Raw genomic sequence first — 24,061 nt, 5'->3', positions numbered from 1 at the left:
GCCTTGAATGACTGAACAAGGAAGAAGCAGGACCTTAGAAAGCAACATCAACTGATCTATTCCACAACTGCAAGTGCTTATTGTTGTAGGAAAACCCCCCATATTTTTAATGGTCCGAGTAACTCAAGTTCCAAGCAAGAAAAAAAGTACTATTCCAAATTTCCTTCTTGCCTCTCCCTACATCAGAAAAACTGAAATAAGTCCACAAAACATACAAAACAGGCTCCTCTTACTTCAGGCGTTTCCCTTTATCAGCAGTTCTTGTCCGATAGAGCATCCCAGCTTTCTCAAGAGATTTCAGCTGGGGAGATGGAGAAAAAGAAACGGTGATGTAATCTTGTCCAAGTTGCTGGGGAAAACCCCATCATCAGAGCAAAGGATGGCTATGCTATTAGATAGGGTCAGTAGCAACAACCTCATGTCATTGAGGATTGCTTTTAAACAAATCCAAAGTCACTGGGAGGAGGGGTAGACTCTCCTCACTTCCCAAGCGTGGTTGTCATCATTTGGCTTAAGGCCACTGTAAGAAATAAATTTAGGAATCAAGACAATACAACACTTCAGATATTGCCTAATTTAATCCCGAGTACAGGAAAGATACTAAAAATTGGGAGCCTAGTCAGTAGACATTTTATATTTGCAGTATCAAACTGATTAAAATCGGAGCCCCTTTTCATCTTCCTTAGAGAGAAAATAATTCGTTTCTTCTACTGCGGTGAGGCTTGGTCTCTCAGTTACAATTTAAGGAAATAAGATCAGGAAATGGACAATGTGGAAATTGCAATTGCAGGCACTAACTGGCTGTTTGAAAGTGGTAGCTTGTTTGGCCATCTTATTCTCATCAATCCCTCCATCTTTCCAAAAGGTCCTCCTGGTTTAAACTGTGCAAAGGATCAGGATACTAGTTGGCTTCTCCCTTTAATTTATTTATCAAAACCCCTCTTTAGATCTGCTATCAGCAAGCAGAGACCCTTTCTTCCATACCTGCTCATCTTTTGACCCAGGGTGAACTGACCGGTTGGGGGACCAACTTGCAAAAGGACTGCTGTCACGACTAGATCCACTACTGGTACTCTGGCGATCGCCAGAAGTGGTCATCTAAGTATAATAATTTTAGCAGCAGTAAACAACATACAGGCATGCATACAACAGTTCTCCAGGATTGTGATCTACTGTATTGCAACGCTCAAGTTTGTATTTACGTCTATCAATAAGTAACCCATTTTACCTGCTCTTTCTTTCAACAGATGAATTTGTATGCCAATCGATTAAACTTTAGAATCTGTTTTACAGGTTGGCATTTTTACTGTGTCCATCTCATTCAGCGACTGGGATCATAGAGGCAAATGGTGGTTTGCTTAACCATGGGTTTCTGAAGAAATTATGATGACTGGGAATACATTATGGAGTAAATCCTTTGTTCTATGTGATTACATTTTTAATGTTTTAATTTAAAGAGCTCTGATTCTACTAGAATGTCTCAGCCTCATTGTAAAATTAATCTTGTACCCACAGAATCATAGGATTTGAACGACCTTGGAGGTCTTCTAATCCAACCTTTTGCCCAGGGCAAGTATCCTAAGATCTGCCCAACTGTGTTCCCAACTTTTGTTTGAAAATCTCTAGTGATGGAGCATCCACAATACCAGGAAGTAGGCCAGTTCTCATGGTCTGGAAATTCCTCCTTGAATCTCCCTCTGTGCCCCGCTCCCAGTCTTTCCAAGGTATTCTTACCATCTGTGGGACATTAAACATTGATGTTTCTGGGGTGCCTGGGGAGGCACAACCTAGGTCTGCTGAAGGAATACCAGTATAGTCAAATTGCTTGTAGGATCCATCAGGAGAATAACCTTCCTCTGGAGAGAGTTCAAGTTCATGAGGAGAAAGTTTTGGGTAGTCAGTTTCTGGAGTTGGTGGCTAAAAAAAAATTCAGAAAAGAGATCAATACACAAACAATTTTCCTTCCTCCCCAAAAAGCTGAAGGGATTCTGGCTTAGAGGTTTCTTTCCCCAAGGCTTGAGAATTGTGGAACAACCTCTTCACCCCCAAATCCAGCCTTGCTGGACTCTAAAAGATCTGCTTCTTCTCCAGGTATTAGCCCAATTATAATTATGAGTTATGGGCCTGATCCCCACCACAATATATTTTATTTTACTTTATTATTTTATCATTTTTCTTTGTATCTGATGTTTTTAATAGACCTCTCCTCCCATCCACTTACCCTCTGATCCGGAGCTCTCCTAGTAAGTGCAAGCCGCATCTCCGGAGGATTGAGAATTTCTTTTGGTGCCTCCCATGAAGTCTCACCTGTTGCTGCGTTATAGAAAAATATTTGCCCACTGGCCTCATCTACATACTGGTTCCACTCAGCAGATGAGTCAGGGCTGGGACAGTGAGAGTGGGAAAGACTCACACTATTCAAGGAAGCCTCAAAGGGAGACTCCCATGTTGTCTGACCAGACACAGAATTGTAATAGAAGAAATGACCACTTTTGGTGTCGGTGTGAATTTCCCAGTTGTTCAAGGGGTTGCTGAGGCACTGCTGGAATGGGGAGTGGGAATCGTTGGCAGTGGTAGTACTGTGCTCCAACTGAAGTTCTTGTATGTTCACATATACTGGATCTATAGCCACATCTTCAAGCAACTATGAAAATAATAAAGAAAAGTAATCCAAACACATCTTTGTATGAAACCTGTCTCTTAACTAACTGTCCCATTCTCTGAATGGCTTCTATAATTCCTGGCTAGTTACTAAGGAGCCAGGATTATGAAATCACACTTAAACAATTAATAATTAATAAAGTCCATTAAAACAACCCAATATAACAAATAGCAAAAGAAATCAGATAATATACAATTTAAGGAAAGATACAAAAATTTAATTATTCCATACTCAGTATTTCTGCTCAAAAAGACATTTGTACAAATTAAAAAAATCTTCAAGACTCCTTGTGCATTAAGTGTAGAAAACAATCTTGGCAGAAATACCATAACTACAATTATTTTGAGATGTAAAGCTGCTTGCTTGCAATGGACTGACTTTTGATATTAATAAGCAAACAATTCATTAAACACATCCAATATTTTACTGTTTCACTCAAAAGTCAAGCAAACCAGGCTTCCAGTTTTGATGTCACGGTGAGGCAGACACAGGAAGATGGGGTTCTGTCTTTTATGTTCAATTTCACCCGCTGGGGACCCTGGAGAGGGTTGAAAATTGCCCCTTACAGGTGACAAGCAAGGAGGTGACCCTTGTTGTTCGCAGGAGGGTGGCAGCCCTTCTGTTTGATTTGAGGAAGCCCTCCAAACTGGTGAGGGAAAGAGTGGATACATTCATGTAGCCAGTTAAAAGACAATAAGCACCAACAAGCAATATTACAGCAATGTGGATGAAACTGGGTGAGACCTGATCCTTTCTTTATGCTTTTAAGACTTCTTCCTGAAATTCTGCCAAAAGTGGCAATTTAACTTAATTAAATTTAATTATATAATTACACACACACACACACACACACACACACACACACACACACACACACGGCTTGGAAATCTGGAGACTAAAAGTGCTTTTAAGACTTTTTTTTTCTAAAAAAGGGGGACTTGAAAAGTTTACAATATAAGTTTTGGATTAAAAAAAACCTGGAAAATGGTGTCAATGCCATCTAGTGGTGAATTTGTGGCACTACAACTTATTATGCCTAAAAGAAACCTGACTCAAAGCCCAGATTTAGATAAGACACTTGTTGGCCTTGGAAGCTTTTACTTTTGGAGATTGCAGCTGAGAAAAGGGAAAAGGCTTGGGGGCTGCTTATCTGTGTGGCAGAGATGATAAACTATTCTAAAATTGGCCTGTCTGAACTACAAACACAAATACTGACTTTCAGAACTGTATTGTGGAACTATTTTCCTGTAGAAGAAATATACACTATTGCCTGATATGATGGAACATTTTGGATTATAAAACTTGATAAACAACTTTTAATGGTTCTTTCTTCTCCCTGGACAGAAAGGATATATAACAATAATATTGGAAAGGGAAAAGAATTTTATCAACCAAGATTTCAGAGCATACTGGAGAATAAGGAAGGAAAGCCGATGGAATGGAAGATAAAGCTATTACCAGAACTGTGGGGAATTGGAGAAGGAGGGAGGCTATTTAATAAATATCAATGGGCTAGCTCTTCCAAAAATACTTTAACTAAATTGTTTCTTTTGCTCCAAATAATATACACAAAAATAGAGGAAGAATTATTTGATGATCCAAATGCACTGACTTGGAAAGTTAGTTGGCAAAGGAAGAAAGCTAGAGTAAGACTGAAGAAAGCAGAAGCTTTGCTATTAGAGGGGATATTATATTATTAATTAGATGTTTGAATATGGTTAAGAATAGATTTCTAGAAACAGAAATATTATAACAACTAGATAGATAAGATTAGTAATCAGAATATTATATTTTGGCATGAAAAGGGAAACAAGAAAATGCTAAGAAGTTTGAATAAGAGAAGTTTTTTGTTAACCAAAAACGGTTCCTGACGACGCTTGGGTCTATACCTATCCCCCTCGCTCACAGCTCGGCCGACACCTTGGTGGATGCCTGGGAAAGGGCTGCCACCGAGGCACTCGACCATGTTGTACCCTTGTGACCCCTGACCCAGTGCAGATCCCAGTGGGCTCCATGGTTTTCTGTGGAGCTCCGGGAGATGAAGCGTCGGAGACGAGGTCTAGAGAGCTGTTGGAGATCCAGCCGGTCTGAGTCTGATCGGTTGCAGTTAAGAACCTTTACGAGGTCTTATCTCGCGGCGATGAGGACAGCGAAGTCTAATTACTTTGCTGCCCTCATCGCGTCCGCAGATAATCGCCCGGCCGCCCTGTTTAGGGTGACTCGCTCCCTCCTTAATCAGGAGGTGAAGGAGGAGCCCTTGCAGGGGCAAGCCAAGGAGTTTAGCTATCATCTGATGGACAAAATCGCTCAGATTCGAGCCGGTTTGGATTCTGACTGGGCAGAGACTGACGGGGAGGAATCGCGCGGTCTAGAGCAGGGGTGTCAAACTCGATTTCATTGAGGGCTGCATCAGCATTGCGGTTGCCCTCAGGGGGCTGGGTGGGTGTGGCCTGGGTGGGCGTGGCCTACTAAGTGGGTGTGGCTAGAGTGCATATGGCCTACTGGGTGGGCGTGGCCAGCTCTACATCATTTGCATCAAGGGTGCCTATGGGGGCCTGGGCAGGAGTGGGACAGATTTGAGGGTCTCTGGCAGGAGGAGGGTCTCTGGGCCAGGGCCAAGGCAGTGGGGGCCATTCCCTCACTGTTTCCAGGATGGCTTTGCGGGCCGCATGAAACCACTTCACGGGCCGGATCCAGCCCCCGGGCCTTGTGTTTGACATGTCTGGTCTACAGAATGTTACCTGGAGTGAATTCGATCCTGTGACCCCAGATGAGGTGGACAAGATCATGAGGAGACTGAGTTATGCCATGTGTTTATTGGTCCCGTGCCCCTCCTGGCTGGTATATGCAGCCTGGGAGGAGACACGAGGCTGGTTCCAGGCAGTAATAACTGCTTCTTTGAAGGAGGGTACCTTCCCTGCTGCCTTGAAGGAGGCAGTGGTGAGGCCCCTCCTCAAGAAGCCTGCCCTGGACCCGGCTATTTTGAACAACTATCATCCGGTCTCCAACCTTCGCTTTCTTGCGAAGGTGGTTGAGAGTGTGGTGGCACTTCAGCTCCCTCTGTTCCTGGAGGAAACTGATTATCTGGACCCATACCAATCGGGCTTCAGGACCGGGTACAGCACGGAGATGGCATTGGTTGTGCCGGTGAATGATCTCTGCCAGGCTTGGGATAGGGGTTGTTCCTCTGTCCTAGTCCTATTAGACCTCTCAGCGGCTTTTGATACCATTGACCATGGTATCCTACTGCGGCGTCTCAGGGGGTTGGGAGTGGGGGGCACTGTTTTACAGTGGTTCTCCTCCTACCTCCTGGGTTGCTTGCAGTTGGTGTTGACGGGAGGGCAGAGGTCCTCCCCGAGGCCTCTCGTTTGTGGAGTTCCTCAGGAGTCGGTCCTCTCTCCCCTCTTGTTCAACATCTATATGAAGCTGCTGGGTGAGCTCATTCGTGGTTTCGGGGTGGGGTATCATCAGTATGCTGATGATATGCTGATGATACCCAGCTTTTTCCTTCCACCCCGAACCAACCCAGTGATGCCCTCGACATGATGTCCCGTTGCCTGGAGGCGGTCTGAGTTTGGATGGGGAGAAACAGGCTTCGTCTCAATCCTGCCAAGACTGAGTGGCTGTGCATACCGGCATCTCAGACTAACCAATCTTTTCCATCGTTAACTATGGGGGGTGAGGTGTTACCGCCCGTTGATAGGGCCCACAACTTGGGCGTCCTCTTGGATTCACGGCTCAGTTTGGAAGATCATATAGGAGCTGTGGCCAGGGGGGCTTTTGCCCAGGTTCGCCTGGTGTGCCAGTTACAGCCCTATCTGGACCGAGATGCCCTACACACAGTCACCCATGCGCTTGTGACCTCCTGGCTAGACTACTGCAATGCTCTCTACATGGGGCTGCCCCTGAGGACCACTCGGAGGCTTCAGCTGGTGCAGAATGCAGCCGCGCGAGTTGTGATGGGAGTCTCCCGATACTCCCATGTAACACCTCTTCTCCGCGAGCTGCATTGGCTTCCAGTTGCCCTCCGGGTGAGATTCAAGGTGCTGGTGATGACCTATAAAGTCCTAAATGGCATGGGCCCGGATTATCTAAGGGAGCACCTGCTGCCAGCGTCAATTTCCCATCGTCCTGTGCACTCCCACAGGGAGGGCCTCCTCAGGGTACCACCAGTCAAGGATTGCCGATGAGCAATCCCCAGGGGGAGGGCGTTCTCTGTGGGCGCGCCTGCCCTATGAAATCAACTGCCAACGGAACTCCGGACTGCCCCCAACCTTCGTTCATTTCGCTGGGACCTAAAAACCTGGCTCTTTGAGCTATCTGGTCTGGACTGAGGGGTTTAATGTTTTTAAATTGTGATTTTAATTTTTGCGGCTAGACTTAATTTAATTTTAATTTTATATTGTATTGTTTTTAAATTTTGCCTTGTAAACTGCCCTGAGTCCTTTGGGAGTAGGGCGGTATATAAACTGAATTAATAAAATAATAATAAATAATAAATATTTATTAATAGCAATAAGAATTGTATTTGCTTAATGTGGAAAAATGTTTATTACCAGAAGAAGAGAGGATGTATTAGATGGTGTAATATTGGGTTTAATTTGAAGAAGCTTATATTTATCATGGAATTACTAATGGACCCAGTCAACCAGCAATGTACCCCTCAAATATGTCACATTTCCAAAGTAGAGTAGTATTTAAAGAACTTATATCTTTCAGCGTCCCTTATTTTTACCATGGCAATTGTCCTTGCCTTGGATGATCTTTAAACTGATAGTTAACATTCTATAACTTTGGAGTATTTTCCATCCAACCCCTCTGTTCTCATCTTTGTACTTGTGTCTTTTAAAAGTACTTAGATGTGCAGAACATAGCTATGAATATGCATATTTTTTTTGCCAAAGATGCAATGTTTTCTCACCTGCTGTCTTTAATAGTTTGACTATTAAATACTCAAACTAACTTACTGACAAACTCCACTAAATAAATTATATATTAAGCATATTGTAGATCTATAGCAAAGAAAAGGTTTGAAATCCGAAATAAAAGTTGGACACAAGTATTTTCTCTGGATTCTGCTTTTTAATTCTGAACTTCTGTTATCCCTTTCAAATGATCTTAACTTAATTTTGATGCTGTAATTGGGATGTGTATTGCTCTATCTTGCATATGTATCTATTAAGTGTATATTTCTACATCAACTGCAGTGTTGTGGCAACCTTGCCAAATCCAGTTCTTAGATACTGAATTTCTGTTCCCATAATTGATAAACCATTATGTAAGAGAAATTCAGAAGAGAAAATAGAAATTTAGATTATTTTCCTGGTCAGAAATGAGAAAGCCCTTAACTGAGTACATGAAGAAGTCTTTTTTCCCCAACCTTTTCCTTTCAATATTTTTCTACTATTTAGACTACGAGAAGAAAAATAAGCCACACTCCCCAGATGAGGTTTAATTGAAATCACAATTTAATGTTTGTTCTGGATTAGAATGAAGACTTTTTTAAAAAAAGGGCCAGATTCAAGCCACTCGAATTTAATTTAGTGAGAATTAATCTGATGATTACCAACTTCTAATGTAACTAAAATCATTCAGGGCTATGGTATAGATCAGTCCCTGCTTACAATCTTGAATAGTTTTTCTCAGCCTAATATATTCTTGATTTGGTGGACTCTTCTCCTACCCATCTTTACTCAGTATGGCAATTTGTACTACTGGCAGAGAATGAGAAAATTGTAATCTAGGAATTTAGAGAACACTGAGTAGAAGGAGTCTATAGAAATAAAGATACTAAAGAGGACAGATTTTCAAGAAAAAGAAAGTGGTGAATCCAGATTAACAAAGATAGCCACAAAGTCATGGATATTAGAGAATTAAGGCTTAGAAATATTTGATATGGACATTGGACAGAGAAATAACATGATTCTGCTATATACTATATACTGGCACACAGAATGGACACACAAATTACTTTCAATGGCAAGAAGCAAGCCACAGACTCTGGACTATCTCTAAATGGGGAAGCTGTTGATTTATTCTTGGGCATGTTAAGTACTGGGGACAGGAGATAAAAACAGATCCAAGTTGCTCAACAATTCACTGCTACCAAGATAGAGTTGCCTGACAAGAGAAAAACTGTCACAGGGAAGCAGAATGCTCAGCTTCGTGGCTCATTGGATCTTCATGATGCTGTGATTAGTCACACACAGCCAAAGTTACAAGGAAGGGAACACAGAAACATTTTTCCAGATATAGTACTTCTATGAAAATATCTCAGGGAGGATCACATTCCAGAGATGGACATGGACAGAAGATATACTATATATCATGTGACTGTTGCATTTGTTTGATATGTGCAGACATCTACATTTATCCCCAGCTATGTACTGCATGAAAAGCCAGTTTAGTGCAGTGGTTAAGGCATCAGGCTAGAAATTGAGAGGCCACGAGTTCTATTCCTGCCTGAGGCAAAAGCTAACTGAGTGACCCTGGGCCACTCTCTCAACTCTAGAACAGAGATAACAACAAACTAGTTCTGAAGTTCTTGTTAAGAAAATTGCATTCATTTAATTCATTCAAAATTAGGCTGCATTTGTACAATATGGTAGACTAGACCAGACATGTCAAGGCCCGGGGGCCGGATCTGGCCCGCGGTTACATGCGGCCCATGAAGCAATCCTGGAAACAGTGAGGGAACGGCCCCCACTGCCTTGGCCCTGGCCCAGAGACCCTCCTCCTGCCAGAGACCCTCAAATCTGTCCCACTACTGCCCAGGCCCCCATAGGCACCCTTGATGCGAATGATGTAGAGCTGGCATGCCCACCCAGTAGGCCATACACAGTATAGCCACGCCCACCCAGGCCACACCCACCCAGTCCCCTGAGGGCAACCGCAATGCTGATGCGGCCCTCAATGAAATTGAGTTTGACACCCCTGGACTAGACTATAATAAGAATGGCATAGTTTGTGATGCAATTTGCTGTAGTAGGTCAATCATCACCTTACATAAAATATTCAGTAGCATCTTTTCCCCAAATACTATATGCTGTCTGATGCTTTTTTCTCCAGTTTCAGGGGATAGTTTTTCTTCCTGGTTTGAAAGAGCAGGTTAGGGCAGAAGGAGAATATCTTCAAAGAATTTTGGACACATGGCAACCCAACTGTTAATACATAATAAAATGGGTTGTGTGTTTTCAGCCACAGAGTGGGTGAGGCAATATTTGGAAACTCTCTTGCTTAAACCAGCCAAGATCAGCTGTAATCTTCTGAGGAGTTCATGTCTTATGAGTATTGTATAGAATGACAGCCCAAAATAACTAATCTTCTCTTACTTCCTGTAAAGATAAACAGCCTCTTAAACTATTCTTTACCTTTTGCATGCCAATTTCCTCCTTTTTGCCAATATTCTTCAAGAACAGAATGCAGTAATCAAGTAAGGGAGCACATAATCTGCCACCTTCTACATGTTTTAAACTACCGTAATAATCTTTGACCTATGGTCACTCTAACTAGAAATCACAGATGCTTAGTTTCAAAATATTTGAAAGACATCACGTGTTATCCCCAGTAATTTCTATTTTGGTTTGTTAGTTTCAAGTAGGCTGTGGCAATAAGAACAAATCATAGTATATTCTAATTTGCACATTTTAAAAACACAGAATTAAGTACAATCATTCCTACCTGAATGCCTTCTGGATATGGCAAAGACAAGAAATTGTGAAATTCTAACCCCAAACATCTGGATATGTTAGCCCTTTGAGGCAGGATACTAAAACTATGAGCACTAAAGCTACCTTGATTGTAAGGTTATGGTAACAGAATCTTGGAAACCTGACCCCCCCAATCTTCACTTTTCAGACAACTTTGGGGTGGGAGTCTCCTCTGAGATGCTTACTCCACCCCCACCCTCTTTATTTTTCAGGCAATTATCTAGGCTACGGCTCTTATCTCCCAAGGTTATGCTCACAGCCCATCAGATGAGACCACCAGTTTGTATGTTGCTCATCTATACACAGCTCTTCTGAACTACTGTATTTCCAAAGACTCCAGGATACCAAAGAAAATGCTTATTTACACAGTGCATAATTAATATAAGAACTTTGCTGCCACCAAGATGTAGTGAAAGCCATTTATTAGATTGGCTTTAAGAAGCAAAATACTTCTTTAACACATCGCAATGAAAATAGGGAACCAAAATATGAAAAGGCAGCATGTAAATTCATCAACATTGTAATTACTATGTGGCACATTTACTTGTAGTTAAGATTTCTCCCGTTTATAGAACACTAGTTTTCTTACAACTATCTCACAAACAGAAATTCAGTGTGTAGACAATGAAGATTCAGTGATAGGCAGAAACTGAGTAGATACATTAGTACAGGATAGACAAACTTTCCTGGAAAGTTAAACTGAGAGCCACTCTTACAAGTTTTTGCTACACTCCTGCATTTTGAAAGCAGCATGATATTTCTTCACTAAGATTTGGCCTGAATATTCACCCATTTCTGGTACAGCACTCTCAATAGGTTCTGGACTGTCTTCAAGCAAAGCTTAGTAAGTCTCTTGACTTAAAGGACAATCTCCTACCCTTCCCATTGCCATACCTCAGATGAGTTTGATGTCCGGGATGATTTATGCCAGGAAGGTGAGGTAGGAATCCAGTCACCCATTGCTAATGCAACCCAAGAAGATCGGTCTAAAGCTTAGAAGCAGTGCCTTAACGGAAGGAAAATGGCAGAGTGGGAAAAAAGTGCTTTCTCAACCACAGGCCAATCAAGAGTCAGAAAGCAACACAACATAAAGTGCAAAACAAGAACTCAGCCCTTTGCCTTTCACATGTTTCCTGTTGGGGTTTGTGGGATAAAATGGTTACTGTGGTAATGAGTTATATCTAATGTTTTTTTCTAGCATTTTGTTTTAACTCACTAAAATCCCTTCCTCTTTCTCTACCTTAACAGGGATAAAAGAAAAGCTTACCCATGTGTCAGAACACCAAAAACTCAACACTTTTTAAATGAGGGAGCCCATTGCCTAAATTTTAATTGAATGAAGATTGGTTACAATTATACAGTGAACCAGACAATGCAAATATATTAGGCTTTGAGATTATTTTTATTTCCAAAAACCAAAAAGGAAAATTATTTTGCAGGATAAAAAGAGGGGCAAGGCAGAGGACTAAGAGACAATTATGGACAACAAAATTTGCAGGTGGAAAAGATACATGAACTATGTTCATCACTATAGATACCTCAAATACTTAAAATTAAAATCAGATGCACCAGATCAGGTGCAAATGATTAGAACACTGTTAGGAAGGATCTGGAAGGAAATTGTCTTATATAAATCTCAGATATTTAGTTTGATTGCTGTTTGCTGTTATATTGGTGGTATCACCATACTTAGTTTGAAAATGCTTTTTGGAGTTTTCAGAAAGAAAACTGGGTGAACCTGGGTAGGAATTTAAAAAGATTACCAAACAACTAGACACCAATCATTCCACAAGTGGAAGAGATTTCTAACAACTGCCAATCTACTCAGGACAGGCCATTCCAACAAGCTCAGTTCAAGAGATGCTGAAAGAAGTCTCCAAGGTCCTCAAAATTTCATTATATACACAATACACTATTGCTATGAAGGTGAATGATTCTATCTATAGAGAGTACCTGCAAAAATTAAATCCATATGAGAAATATGCCAGGAGGAAACCTTTGTTGTTCAGAAAAAAAAACATCAGAGTAAGTCTAAAGTTTGCTCATGAAAACTTAGACAAAGACTTCTGGAACAATATAATCTAGATGAATAGGGCAAAAGGTAATTGTTTGGCCATAGTACCAGAAGACGTATTTGGGGGGAAAAAACCCCAAAGATTAATTTCTTCATTTAAAATGCTGATGGTGTTAGCCTAGCAAGCAAGAGTCTGAGTACTTAGGCCTCCTTTAGGCTTGAAAGCTGGCTGGGTAATTGTTGCTGTGGAGAAAAATAGAGGGCAAGAGCATTAGGCATGATATATATGTGTGTGTGTGTGTGTGTATGTGTATGTATGTGTATATGTACCGTATATGTATGTGTGTGTATATATATATATATATATATATATATATATATATATATATATATATATATATATATATATATATATATATATATATATATATATACACATACATATATATATATACACACACACATATATATATACACACACACACATATATATATACACACACACACACACACATATATATATTTCTCTCTCTTTCTCACTCTCTCTATGTGTGTGTGTGTGTGTGTTCCCCAACCTATTTCTTTTATTTGTCCCTTATTTCTGTTCTCAATTTTCATCCATTTTGACCCTCTCTTTTTTAGTCTGACCTAAGTCTCACTCTCATATGGTGAAGTGGAAAGAAGCACAGTCTTATCCATACCAATTTTGACTTCTCCAGACAAACTTTTTTTCCTCCTACCAAACCATACATCACTCTTTACTTTTTAATGTTTCTTAAATTTGTCCATTTCTGTTCTTCAGTCAGTATGCTATCAAAACAAATTACTTGTTACACCTTTGCCACTACAGAGAGGAAGTCCTCACTTAAAGATACTAATTGGGACCAGAATTTCCATTGCTAATTGATAGCCATAAAGTGTGACATCATATGATTGTGCCACCTAGTGACAGAAAATTACTTAACAGCACTTGGAAGTGCCAGAATTACCACAGTTCATTAAGCAAGGACATCACACATTTGCCATTTACAAACTCTTGGTGGATTCCCCATTGACTTTGCTCATAGGAAGCCAGTAAAGAAGGTTGTAAATGGCAATCATGTAACCACAATACACTGATGCCATAACTGTAAACCAGGCATCATGCTCAAGTACTACTGCTTCAGTTCCATTTTAAATTCAAAATGGTTGCTGAACAAGAGGATTGTTAAGCAAGGACCATCTATATTCCTTTACTCTTAGGTTTTTAGGCAAATTACATTACATCACTTTGCATTTTGAGAGGTGGTTATGGATAATGGCAAATTGTCCTATACCAGCCATTTTGTGAAAGTTCCCACAACACACAAGCAAAACTGTTATTATTAGCTCAGAAAGGGAAAGGACTACTGTCTTATTTTAACAAACGTGAGAGGCAGACACTTGGCTTAATTGCCAAGGATGTACTGTAGTTTTGTATGCAAACTAGACTATTTGCTTAATAAACATTTAGCATTCCTGGCTTTGCATAGTGTGCAGCAATTAAATGCAGATGTACTGAGAGGAACACATCAAAGAATTACTTAGAATTATTCCTAGATAAACACGCAAGAAGGCTTTGAACGGACTCTCCCTATAGGAACCTTCAATAGGCTTTCCTTGGATCACCATAGAATGCAGATATAAATTGCAATGAGGTAAGTTTCACACTTTTATCATTCTGTTCCAACGTGAATAAAATTCTTGCTAGCAAGATTGTCAGACATGGGCAATTATCCTATTTGATACTATCAACTTTCTATCTTGCCTGCTCTGACACAAACTACTGAACAGCCAAAAGTTTGTAAAGGATTTACCATACTTGCCAAAACTGAGATTGAATGTAAAGCTCTTTTAGGTGAGAAAACTAAAAAAATCCTGGAACATCTTAGAAGGAATGCTATGTTACAAAGAACATTAGGTGCAGTGAAGCACCTCATTAGCACCTACCCCCAGACTCAGCAAGAAGAAAGTAACCTGGGTTCACATCTCTTCCCTTTCTCCCTCCCTGTTCAACCTCTTACTCCAAACATTCACCAGGTATTTAACATTCAGACTTTTACTTACCTAAGGCAGAAAGATAAGTCACAGAGGCTGCTCCCTCCTTGCTATCTCACTCAGTTGGCCTTTTTTCCCCTCTAGCCAACAGCTCCACCCTGCCCTTGAGCTTTCTTATCCCCCACCTCTTGGGACAGGTGAAGCAAATAGATCATTTGCATAAGGAAAGAAACTCACTGAGGCCTCCTTAGCTTAACCCTTTCAGCACCTCATGCTTCATCAGCTCAGGCTTCTTTTGCTAATGAATCATTTCAGTATATTATGGCTAGGAGACTACTAAAAAAAAAGAGGACATGGTTGGCTTTGGAGCAAAAAAGCAGAATGTGAGGCTCTAGCACAATGCCCTTATATGCCAACAACCAGAAAATCTAGGATTAAAGTTGTTGCTAGCCAGGCATGATCCCCAGAAATGTACAATTACATTACAAATTAAAGACTAGCTGAAAGAATACTTAGAAGAAAATACGTTTTTGAAAAAGGTCTACTTTTTTTAAATTTTGGGCTACTGAATCTGGCTTCAGAAATGCCAAAGAGATATAATATTGTATTGTGCAGGGGAAAAAACCCCTAACTTTGCTGCCATCTGATGGCCATATGGATTTTGGATCTGATACAGGTAGTTCTTAACTTACAAACACAATTAAGCCCAAAAATTCTGTTGCTAAGTGAAATAGTTGTTAAATGAGTTTTGCTCCATTTTACAACCTTTCTTGCCACAGTTAAGTGAATCACTCCATTTGTGAAGTTAATAATACAGTTGTTAAGTGAACCTTACTTCCCCACTGACTATGCTTGCCAGAAGGTCACAAATGATGATCACATGACCCTGGGACACTGCAATCGTCATCAATATGAGCCAGCTGCTGAGTGTCTGAATTCTGATCATGCTGTAATGGTTGTGAGTATGCAAAACTGTGGTAAGTCACTTTGTTCAGTGCTGTTGTAACTTTGAATGGTCACTAAATAAATTATTGTAAGTCGAGGACAACCTGTAATGCTGGTACAATTTGTTATGATAAATAGTGGTTTGTTTGTTTAGTATTGCTTATTATACAAATGGAGCCAATGTAGTTTGTGAATATAGTCTTCTGGTTTAGTTTGTTGTCTTAACAAATTGTAAATTGTTCAGTAAACAAATTATGGTTTCATGCAATATAAACCTTACATTTTTCTTCTGTTTCTGAGAAAACATGGTTACTACTTAAGGCAACATTCTGAAAGGGTTTGCAATTAGCAGCTTGCCAACCTGATACAAATTTGCATTTGCAAAAGTTCATAGCAATATTGTTTGCCATGTTGTGTTATTTTGCACATCTGTAGACTTTTGAGGTTGTAAGATCCATAAGAATAAAGCATTACCATACTGGCTTAGGTCAGTCTTTCTCCACTTTCTACTTTCTATTCACTATAGTTTCCCAGTTGTTTAAGGGAGTATATAATAAACAGGAGTGTACTCTCATAAAAGTAGTTACCAATACTCCTATGCTGCTATGATTATTTTATGGGGGGAAAAACACTATTCCTCCTTTATAGTTTCTGTCTACTACTGTTAAAATATCTGACAGCAATTATTTTATAGGTTTATTAATTACACATAGATTTATTATATAAAACTGCAAATAGTTCTAATTTGGAATGACTTTTTGGTATAATTACAAAATGAAATATGAACCATCTTTAATTAAAAGTTCTTACAACATTCTTGTGCTCTGTTTATCTTTCAACCAATGCTTTTTCCTTTACTTTTTAAATACCACTGAACCAAATAAATATGTATTTTACTTTCCTAGTTTTTTAAAAAAAATAAATCCTGTAGCTAGCAACACAAGTTAAAGTGTTTCCCACCATTTTATATTCCAATGAGAAAGGAGACAATAAAGCTATCATAAACTTCATATTAAAAAAATGTTTCTTCCAGTATCATTAAAATCTTTCAACAGCAATGATAAATTAAAAAGGACATTGACACTACAAAAGTTAATATATGCCATATCTATCTGGAAATCTAGATAGATGATTATAGTACAATTTTAAGGAGTTGCAATAATCCATGACTTATTTTATAGTCTGATGTTTTCCTGAAGTAGACTTTAAAATAATTGTATATAATAAAAAAGCCGAGTTCAAATTCCAAGTCCTCTTCCATTATTTTTTTTTCACCAGAGCTTATTGAATTTGATGTAAGAATGTTGTGCACTGAACAGGTTCTTTTCACTTTAAATAATATTTGTGTGTTTATGTATGCACGCACACATGTTTAATTGTTGGAGTAACATAGAGCCATGGAATCTCCCATGTATCAGAGCTACATTTATCTATCACAGCTACATTTCAAAGAATGTCTATGTGTCTTGTTTCTGTTCTCCTTTTTTAAACAATTGTAAAGCAACTCTAAGTATTCGGGGTCTTCTACTAGTGAACATGCATTCTCAAAACCATTTTTCATAAACATTTTATAGAAGACCTAGGTAACCTTGGAATTCTTGCTCTTGATTTGTCTGGATGTGTAATAGTATGTAGGAAAGATCTTGGAACTAGAAAACAGGACGAGGTTATGGCTGACTAAGGAACAGTCAGATGAGAGATTGCATAGCCCATAAATAGACAGTGGGCATGGTAAGTAGCTCAGAAGAGACTCTTCCTAGTTTCTTAGAACTATGTCTTCAGGGCCTTCTGAAAGAATGCCAGAGGGGGCCAGTCTAATTTCAGAGGGATGATGTTCCAAATGGAGGGACCTACCATGGAGAAGGCCCTTCTTCTGGGTCCCGCCAGATGTATCACCTTGGGGGATGGGATCCACAACATTCCTTGCCTCCCCACTCTAGCGGGTTGGGTGGATGTGACTGGCAAAAGATGGTCCCTCAAATAATCTGTTCCCAAGCCATGTAGAGCTTTAAAGGGGACAGCCAACCTCTTGAATTGCACCCAGAAGCAAATCGGCAACCAATGCAGCTCCCCCAGGAGAGGTGACACATGCACACAGATCTGCACAAAATCATGTGGGCCACTGCATTTGAACCAGCTGGAACTTCTGGATGCTTTTCAAGGGCAGCCCCTTGTAGAGTGTGTTGCAATAGTCAGGATGGCAGATGACTAGAGCATGAATGACCATGAGTAGGGATTGTTGGTCCAGGAAAGGGTGTAACTGGTGCACAACCCATAGTTGTACAAAGACCCTCTTGGCCATAAGTGCCATCTGCTCTTTGAGCAGGAGTCACAAGTTTATTTATTTATTTATAATGGGACTTATATGCCGCCCTATCTCCAGAAGGACTCAGGATGGCTAACAACAGTAAAATACAAATAACAATACATATATTAAGAAAAAATCAAACTATATCTATAGCCCCAACTAAAACCAATAAAACGATTAAAACCAAAGTCTAGGACAACCGCCCAGATTACGCACTGGGTCTGTTTGTGGCAGCGCCACCCCAACCAAGACCAAAAGTGGCAATTCCCCATGGGCCAATAAACCCCAAACCCACAGCCACCTGGTCTTGCCAGGATTCATTTTCAACCTGTGCTCCCCATCCAGGCCCTAACAACCTTCAGGCACTGCAAAAGGGAGGTCATGGCATCACTTAACTTACCATGGGCTGAGATATACAACTGAGTATCATCAGCATATTGATAGCTCTGTCCATGGTGATGGGTGATCTCGCCCAATGGCTTCATGTAGATGTTGAATAGGAGCACAGAGAGTGCTGAGCCCAATGGGTACCATAATTAATAGTATCAAAATTTATCTAAAAAGACAAGGATGGGAGCAGTTTCCCTATCCAGGTGTGGATTACATATTATTCACCAAGATGACCATGCACAAATCTGAATCCTGGTCCTGGTAATCTAATAAGAAAGCTGGAGCTTCAAAACTGGGTAGTAATTATCTGTACTGGGCAGATTTAGGGAGGATGTTGTGATAATGGGGTACACTATCACCTCCTGTAAGGCAGAAGGAATCATGGAAGGCACATGAAATGCACAGATAACACAAATCACTCTTGTAGCTTGCATGATATAATCTGGAGCCATTTTTCTGAAAATAAGCCATACTATCTCAGCTGCCATTTTTGGCTTTCATTGGCTATTGTTGGCTTATTGCAGTATTGTTGACAGATGGTTTCTTTTCATACCCATTCTTTAAATATGTTGTCAATGGTCATATGGAGGCAGCAAATTTGGAAAGTTTCCATGTTTTTGATCCTTGGATATGTCCATGATTTAATCCATGTAGTAGCACTGGTAGTATCAATATATTTTGTATTTTGGCGTAAAAGAGAATATTAGGCATTTGCCATAAGCATTAGATGAATGAACCAAACACCACAGTAGTGACACCAATTCAGTGTTCCATTCAGCTGTTAAACCAGTTTCCCTGTACTATGGAATTGAGTTATGTGAATTCTGTACTTGCGTCAGGCACAAGCAACCAGATTGACATGTGTAAAGTTTAAGCCTGCTACTTTATTATATTCTGTCTATTATATAGCCATCTCCCTAAAATGCCACCCTCAACCAGGGAATAGATAAGCCTCTATGGAGCTTAAGGGGTAGGTGTGTGTCAGTTCTGGATCTCTTGCAGGTGTGCAAGAACTCAAGGCTAATTCTGCACTTGAGGCCTCTCCCTTGCCTCAAGGGTAATTTAGCAAGAATGGAAGAAACACTTGAAACTTCTGGCCTTGTAATATTAAGAGACACAGATGCACAACTATTACCATTTGCACCACAAAATTGATTTTTATTGGAAATAGTATGTTCCAATATTTGACACAGTACCGATTTAAATGATGAACTCTGTGGAAAGGATTGTGTGGGCATGGATTACTTCATAATACTCAACTGATTAAGAATTTCATTTAAAGGCATTAATGTACTACAAGGAGCAGTCTTCGGGTCTCAATACTATCTTACATTATACATGCAATGGTGTAGGTTGAACTACGCAGTTGCCTCAGAGCTATGTTTACAAGGATAGTTCTAACTTAAGAGAAGTTCATTTGGCATTTATCATTTGCTGCTAGTTATTTCAGCCCTGGCTACTGTCCTTTCAAGGTATGGTCTTCTCCACCTTCCTATTTATACTGTATTTTCCGGTGTATAAGATGACTGGGTGTATAAGATGACCCCCGACTTTTGAGAAGATTTTCAAGATTTTTTGTCTTATACGCCGGAAAATACTTACATGCCAGTTGCCAAGTGTCCGACACAAGCCCAATTCAGCCCCGTCTGATGCAGATGGTGCAAAACCTCCCTTTTGAAGCCCAGAGGGGCTTTTCCTTCCACCCATCCTTTGGAATAAACGCAAGAGCTGCATTCAAACAACACGCTCTTCCAGGCCAGACTCTGCAAACGGCACGCCAGAAGCCGCAACCACCGCGGGAACTCTGAGTCCCCGCCTTTCGGCAGCCTGCACAGCCAAGCACAATCCAGCTTTGAGAACACATTTGCAGATGGAGCAGGCGCCACATCTGGAGCCAAGCTCCGCCCGGGAGGCAGTCGGCCAGGCAGGCCCGGAAGACGCGCTGGAGAGCCGGACTTGGGGCGGCCATGCCGAGGCCGGCTGGCGAGGGCCGCTGCGTGTTCTGTGGGCGAGAGGGGAGCCAGGCCACCACGTACTGCTGTCCAGACTGCCGGGAGAGATAGCGGGTAGCAGGGCGCGCTCTGCTTATGCTCAGATGCCGCTTGGGCGAGGGGGAGGGGCTTCCTGCCGCTCCCGGGGTCTGGCATTTGCAAGGGGGAGGGGAAGGGGCTTAGAGGCTCTTGGGGGTGGGAAGGGAGAGTCATGTTGGAGGGGGTACTGGACTAAGGAGGCTTGAAGTTGCTTTGCAAGAACGGGGGCACTCGATTGATTTATGTACTATTTTCCGGCGTATAAGACGACTGGGCGTATAAGACGACTGGGCGTATAAGACGACCCCCCAACTTTTGAGAAGATTTTCATGGGTTAAAAAGTCGTCTTATACGCCGGAAAATACGGTAGTATATAGGCAATCAATTAACCTGGAATCAGTGCACCTTAACAGGAATGTGTGTCCCGAAGAAGCACCAATCTGAAGTCAATCCAGTTGCTGCACAACAAATCCCTGGGGAGGGTGGGGTCTCGCTCTGCGCCTGCGCACGCCCTCTGTAGGGTTCTTGCAGGCTGCTGCCAAGCAGCATGCTTTCCAGTAGCAAGTGAGCTGGGAAGGAGCAGAGTGCGGGGGTGGGGGTAGGGAGGAGGCAGCAGGGGGGGAGGCAGGGGGAGAGGCAGGTGACGCTGCATACCACCAGCCAGGTGCTCATGTACCAGTAGTGGTACGCATACCACCGCTTGAAAAGCCATGATCTAGGCATGCTGCCTGTCTAATCAGAAGCATTGCACTAATCTAGTCTAGAGGTATAACTAACCTATAAGTTAGTTCCCACCTAGTTTTGAAGTGCATACTTGGAGGTGCATCTCAAAAAATTTATAATAATAATAATAATAATAATAATAATAATAATAATAATAATAATAATAATAATAATAATAATAATAATAATATAAGTTGGAAGGGATCTTGGAGGTCATCTAGTCCAACCCCCTGCTCAGGCAGGAAACCCTATACCATTTCAGGCAAATGGCTGTCCAGTCTCTTCTTAAAAACCTCCAGTGTTGGAGCATTCACCACCTCTGGAGGCAGGTTGTTCCACTGGTTAATTGTTCTAACTGTCAGGAAGTTTCTCCTTAGTTCTAGGTTGCTTCTCTCCTTGACTAGTTTCCATCCATTGCTTCTTGTCCTGCTTTCAGGTGCTTTGGAGAATAGCTTGGCTCCCTCTTCTTTGTGGCAGCCCCTGAGATATTGGAACACTGCTATCATGTCACCCCTCACCCTTCTCTTCATTAAGCTACACATACCCAATTCCAGCAACCGTTCCCTATATGTTTTAGCCTCCAGTCCCCCAATCATCTTTGTTGCTCTTCTCTGTACTCTTTCTAGAGTCTCGACATCTTTTTTACATCGTGGTGACCAAAACTGGATGCAGTATTCCAGGTGTGGTCTTACCAAGGCATTGTAAAGTGGTATTAGTACTTCACGTGATCTTGATTCTATCCCTCTGTTAATGCAGCCTAGCACTGTGTTGGCTTTTGGGGCAGCTGCAGAATACTGCTGGCTCATATTGAAGTGATTGTCTACTAGGACTCCGAGATCTGAGATATAGAAGTTGCACAATCAGTCTATTAAAATCCCTGTCATCTGAGGAACTTCTGGTCTTGTGCTGTAGCACCCAGTTGCGGGATCATGGATCTCCACACCCCACGACTAGTTTCGCTCTGCCAGGGAACCCTAAATGGGTCTAAGTCATCCCAGAGAAGCGATGAAGAAAGAAGGGTGCCCCGATGATGCTGGAACAATGGTGGTCATTTCAGTCAGTTTGGGGAAAGCCTTCTAATCCGACAGGAGAAAGGCTGGCCACACCTCACTGATCAGCCCAAGCTACTTGCAGCCAAAGTCCAAAGGTAATAACAGTGAACAGCGTGCTTGAAACTTGGTGAGGAATTTGATCTTCTCTCTCCTATTTTATACCTAATTTTCTGGAAAAGATCCCCAAGAAGCAAAAAGCCTTGCGAAGTGATAAGGGGGGGCGGTGCGGGAATTGCCTCACCATTCTATAGACGGAAGCAACGAATTAAAGCCTTATGGGGAATAAACATTACCACAGTTTGGATAAATTTGAAAGCTAAGAAAATTGTTAAAACTTTATACCTGAAAAAGCATTGATGAAAAGATAGATAGATAAATAGATAGATAGATAGATAGATAGATAGATAGATAGATAGATAGATAGATAGTTATCTACTATTGAGCGAAACTACATATGTTTAGAAGCTGCTTACCTTCTGGGATTATAAACACACTGAAGTGCATCCTTAAATCTTAACCTAAGAACTGTTTGCAAAGAAATAAAAATTTTGGCCTTTGGCTAATCATCTAAAGGAGAAATTACTGGAAAACTTTTAGATGGTCAACTGAACTGAATCCCGACTGGCTGATAATTATAAGAACCCTGAAAAGAAAACTGCCACAAAATATTGTTTTTAGTGGTGCCTTGACAATTTGAAACGTACTGGATTATAAAACCATTATATAAAGAAAAGAACTACATAAGATTTGGCTATTTGGATTTTAAGATGGACTGACTTGATAAAACTAATTAAAAAGATTATGACACCGATGGAAAACTACTTAGAGGGGAGAGATAATATTATATACCTATCTAAACGTAATATAAAATTATACCTAACACCTCTTCCTGAAGAACCCAGTTTGGAGTTTCAAAGATCTGCAGGAACAATGACTCAAGACAATACAAATACATTCCAGGAGAAAATATATACAATGCTGTGGCAGATTCAAACAATAATTGTTTCAAACCATGATGAGATTAGGAATCAGTTTGACAATATCTTTAACTTAAACCTACCACTAAATGACACTCAAAAAATGACAACAAAGAACGAACAAACAAATCTGACAACAGAATATAAATTAAATGAAAGTGACATAAATAGAAAAGCTACAAATGAAGAAAACTACAATTTAATACAAAAAAAATAATATCTGCAAAACCTTACTATAATAAAGAAGACAAAAAAGATGCGTTATCTTCCAGGACTTCAAAACAAATTTGAGGATAAAAAAGAACAAATAAAATGGATTAAAGAACTGTCAGAAGAATCATCAAAACGTGGGAGACAAAAACCTGATACCTTACTTGTTTGTCTTATATATAGTTTGGATATAAAGAGGCCCTAGAGAAAGATTATTAGATGGTGTATTATAGGATTAAATATTGTTGGAATGTAGCCAAAAGAATAGATAAAGCTTGTAAAGGGGTCCTATAGTAAGAGGAATAAGATATATAAGTAGTATAATACTTTTAGAATATATGAAAGGTTAAAACATTGAGAGGCTCTATTTAAATGAATTTTGAGAAAACTATGACTGATAAGAGTGGATTGAATACTGAGAGGAGACTAAGCTTCAATAAGAATCTTGAAGACAGGACATATAATGATTTAATAAGGTGACTTTTATAAATACAATGGAAATACTGATTAAAAACATGTTATATGTTGATGTTATTATTATATGCATAAATACTAAAATGTTTATATTCAACTTGGTTTGTACTGAAAATATTGAGAATTATATTTGTTTAATGTAGACAGGAAGAAGAGAGGATCAAGAAATATATTACCAACATGTTGATTAATTAATTATCATTGATTGTTTTAAATATATGAACCCAGACAACACACTGTTCACGAAGCACTAAAGATTGCTATTGTTAAATATTAATTATATATATATATATATATATATATATATATATATATATATATATATATATATATATATATATATATATATATATATATATATATATATATATATATATATCCCTGTCATCTGGGGGTAAGTGTTTTTGAAATTGACATCACAAGTGTCATGATGCAAGCCCAAACTTTTTCTACATGTGCCATGACATCACAAGGATGTAACTTAGTGCCAAACAACTGTGGAGGTCCACACATCTTCTCCAATGCTACAATGTGGTTCAGATGCTAAGCTA

The 24,061-nt window shown here is 40.2% G+C and overlaps 2 protein-coding genes across 2 annotated transcripts in view; one reads left to right on the top strand and one right to left on the bottom strand.

The window, feature by feature from the left end:
• LOC310649710 (uncharacterized protein) overlaps positions 1-24,061 on the top strand; it is a 629,251-nt gene that overhangs the window by 116,830 nt on the left and 488,360 nt on the right. The gene's annotated exons all lie outside the window — the stretch shown is intronic.
• ARHGAP27 (Rho GTPase activating protein 27) overlaps positions 1-24,061 on the bottom strand; it is a gene marked incomplete at its 5' end in the record, with an annotated part of 40,139 nt that overhangs the window by 13,054 nt on the left and 3,024 nt on the right. The window contains 3 exons of the mRNA XM_083378389.1: positions 234-301; positions 1,735-1,917; positions 2,222-2,644. Coding sequence (XP_083234515.1) covers positions 234-301; positions 1,735-1,917; positions 2,222-2,644 — 674 coding nt within the window. The remainder of the gene's footprint in view (positions 1-233; positions 302-1,734; positions 1,918-2,221; positions 2,645-24,061) is intronic.

Source organism: Vipera ursinii (assembly GCF_947247035.1).
Source record: "Vipera ursinii genome assembly, chromosome: Z".
Lineage (NCBI taxonomy): Eukaryota > Metazoa > Chordata > Lepidosauria > Squamata > Viperidae > Vipera > Vipera ursinii.
This window is presented reverse-complemented; position numbering and strand designations above follow the sequence as displayed.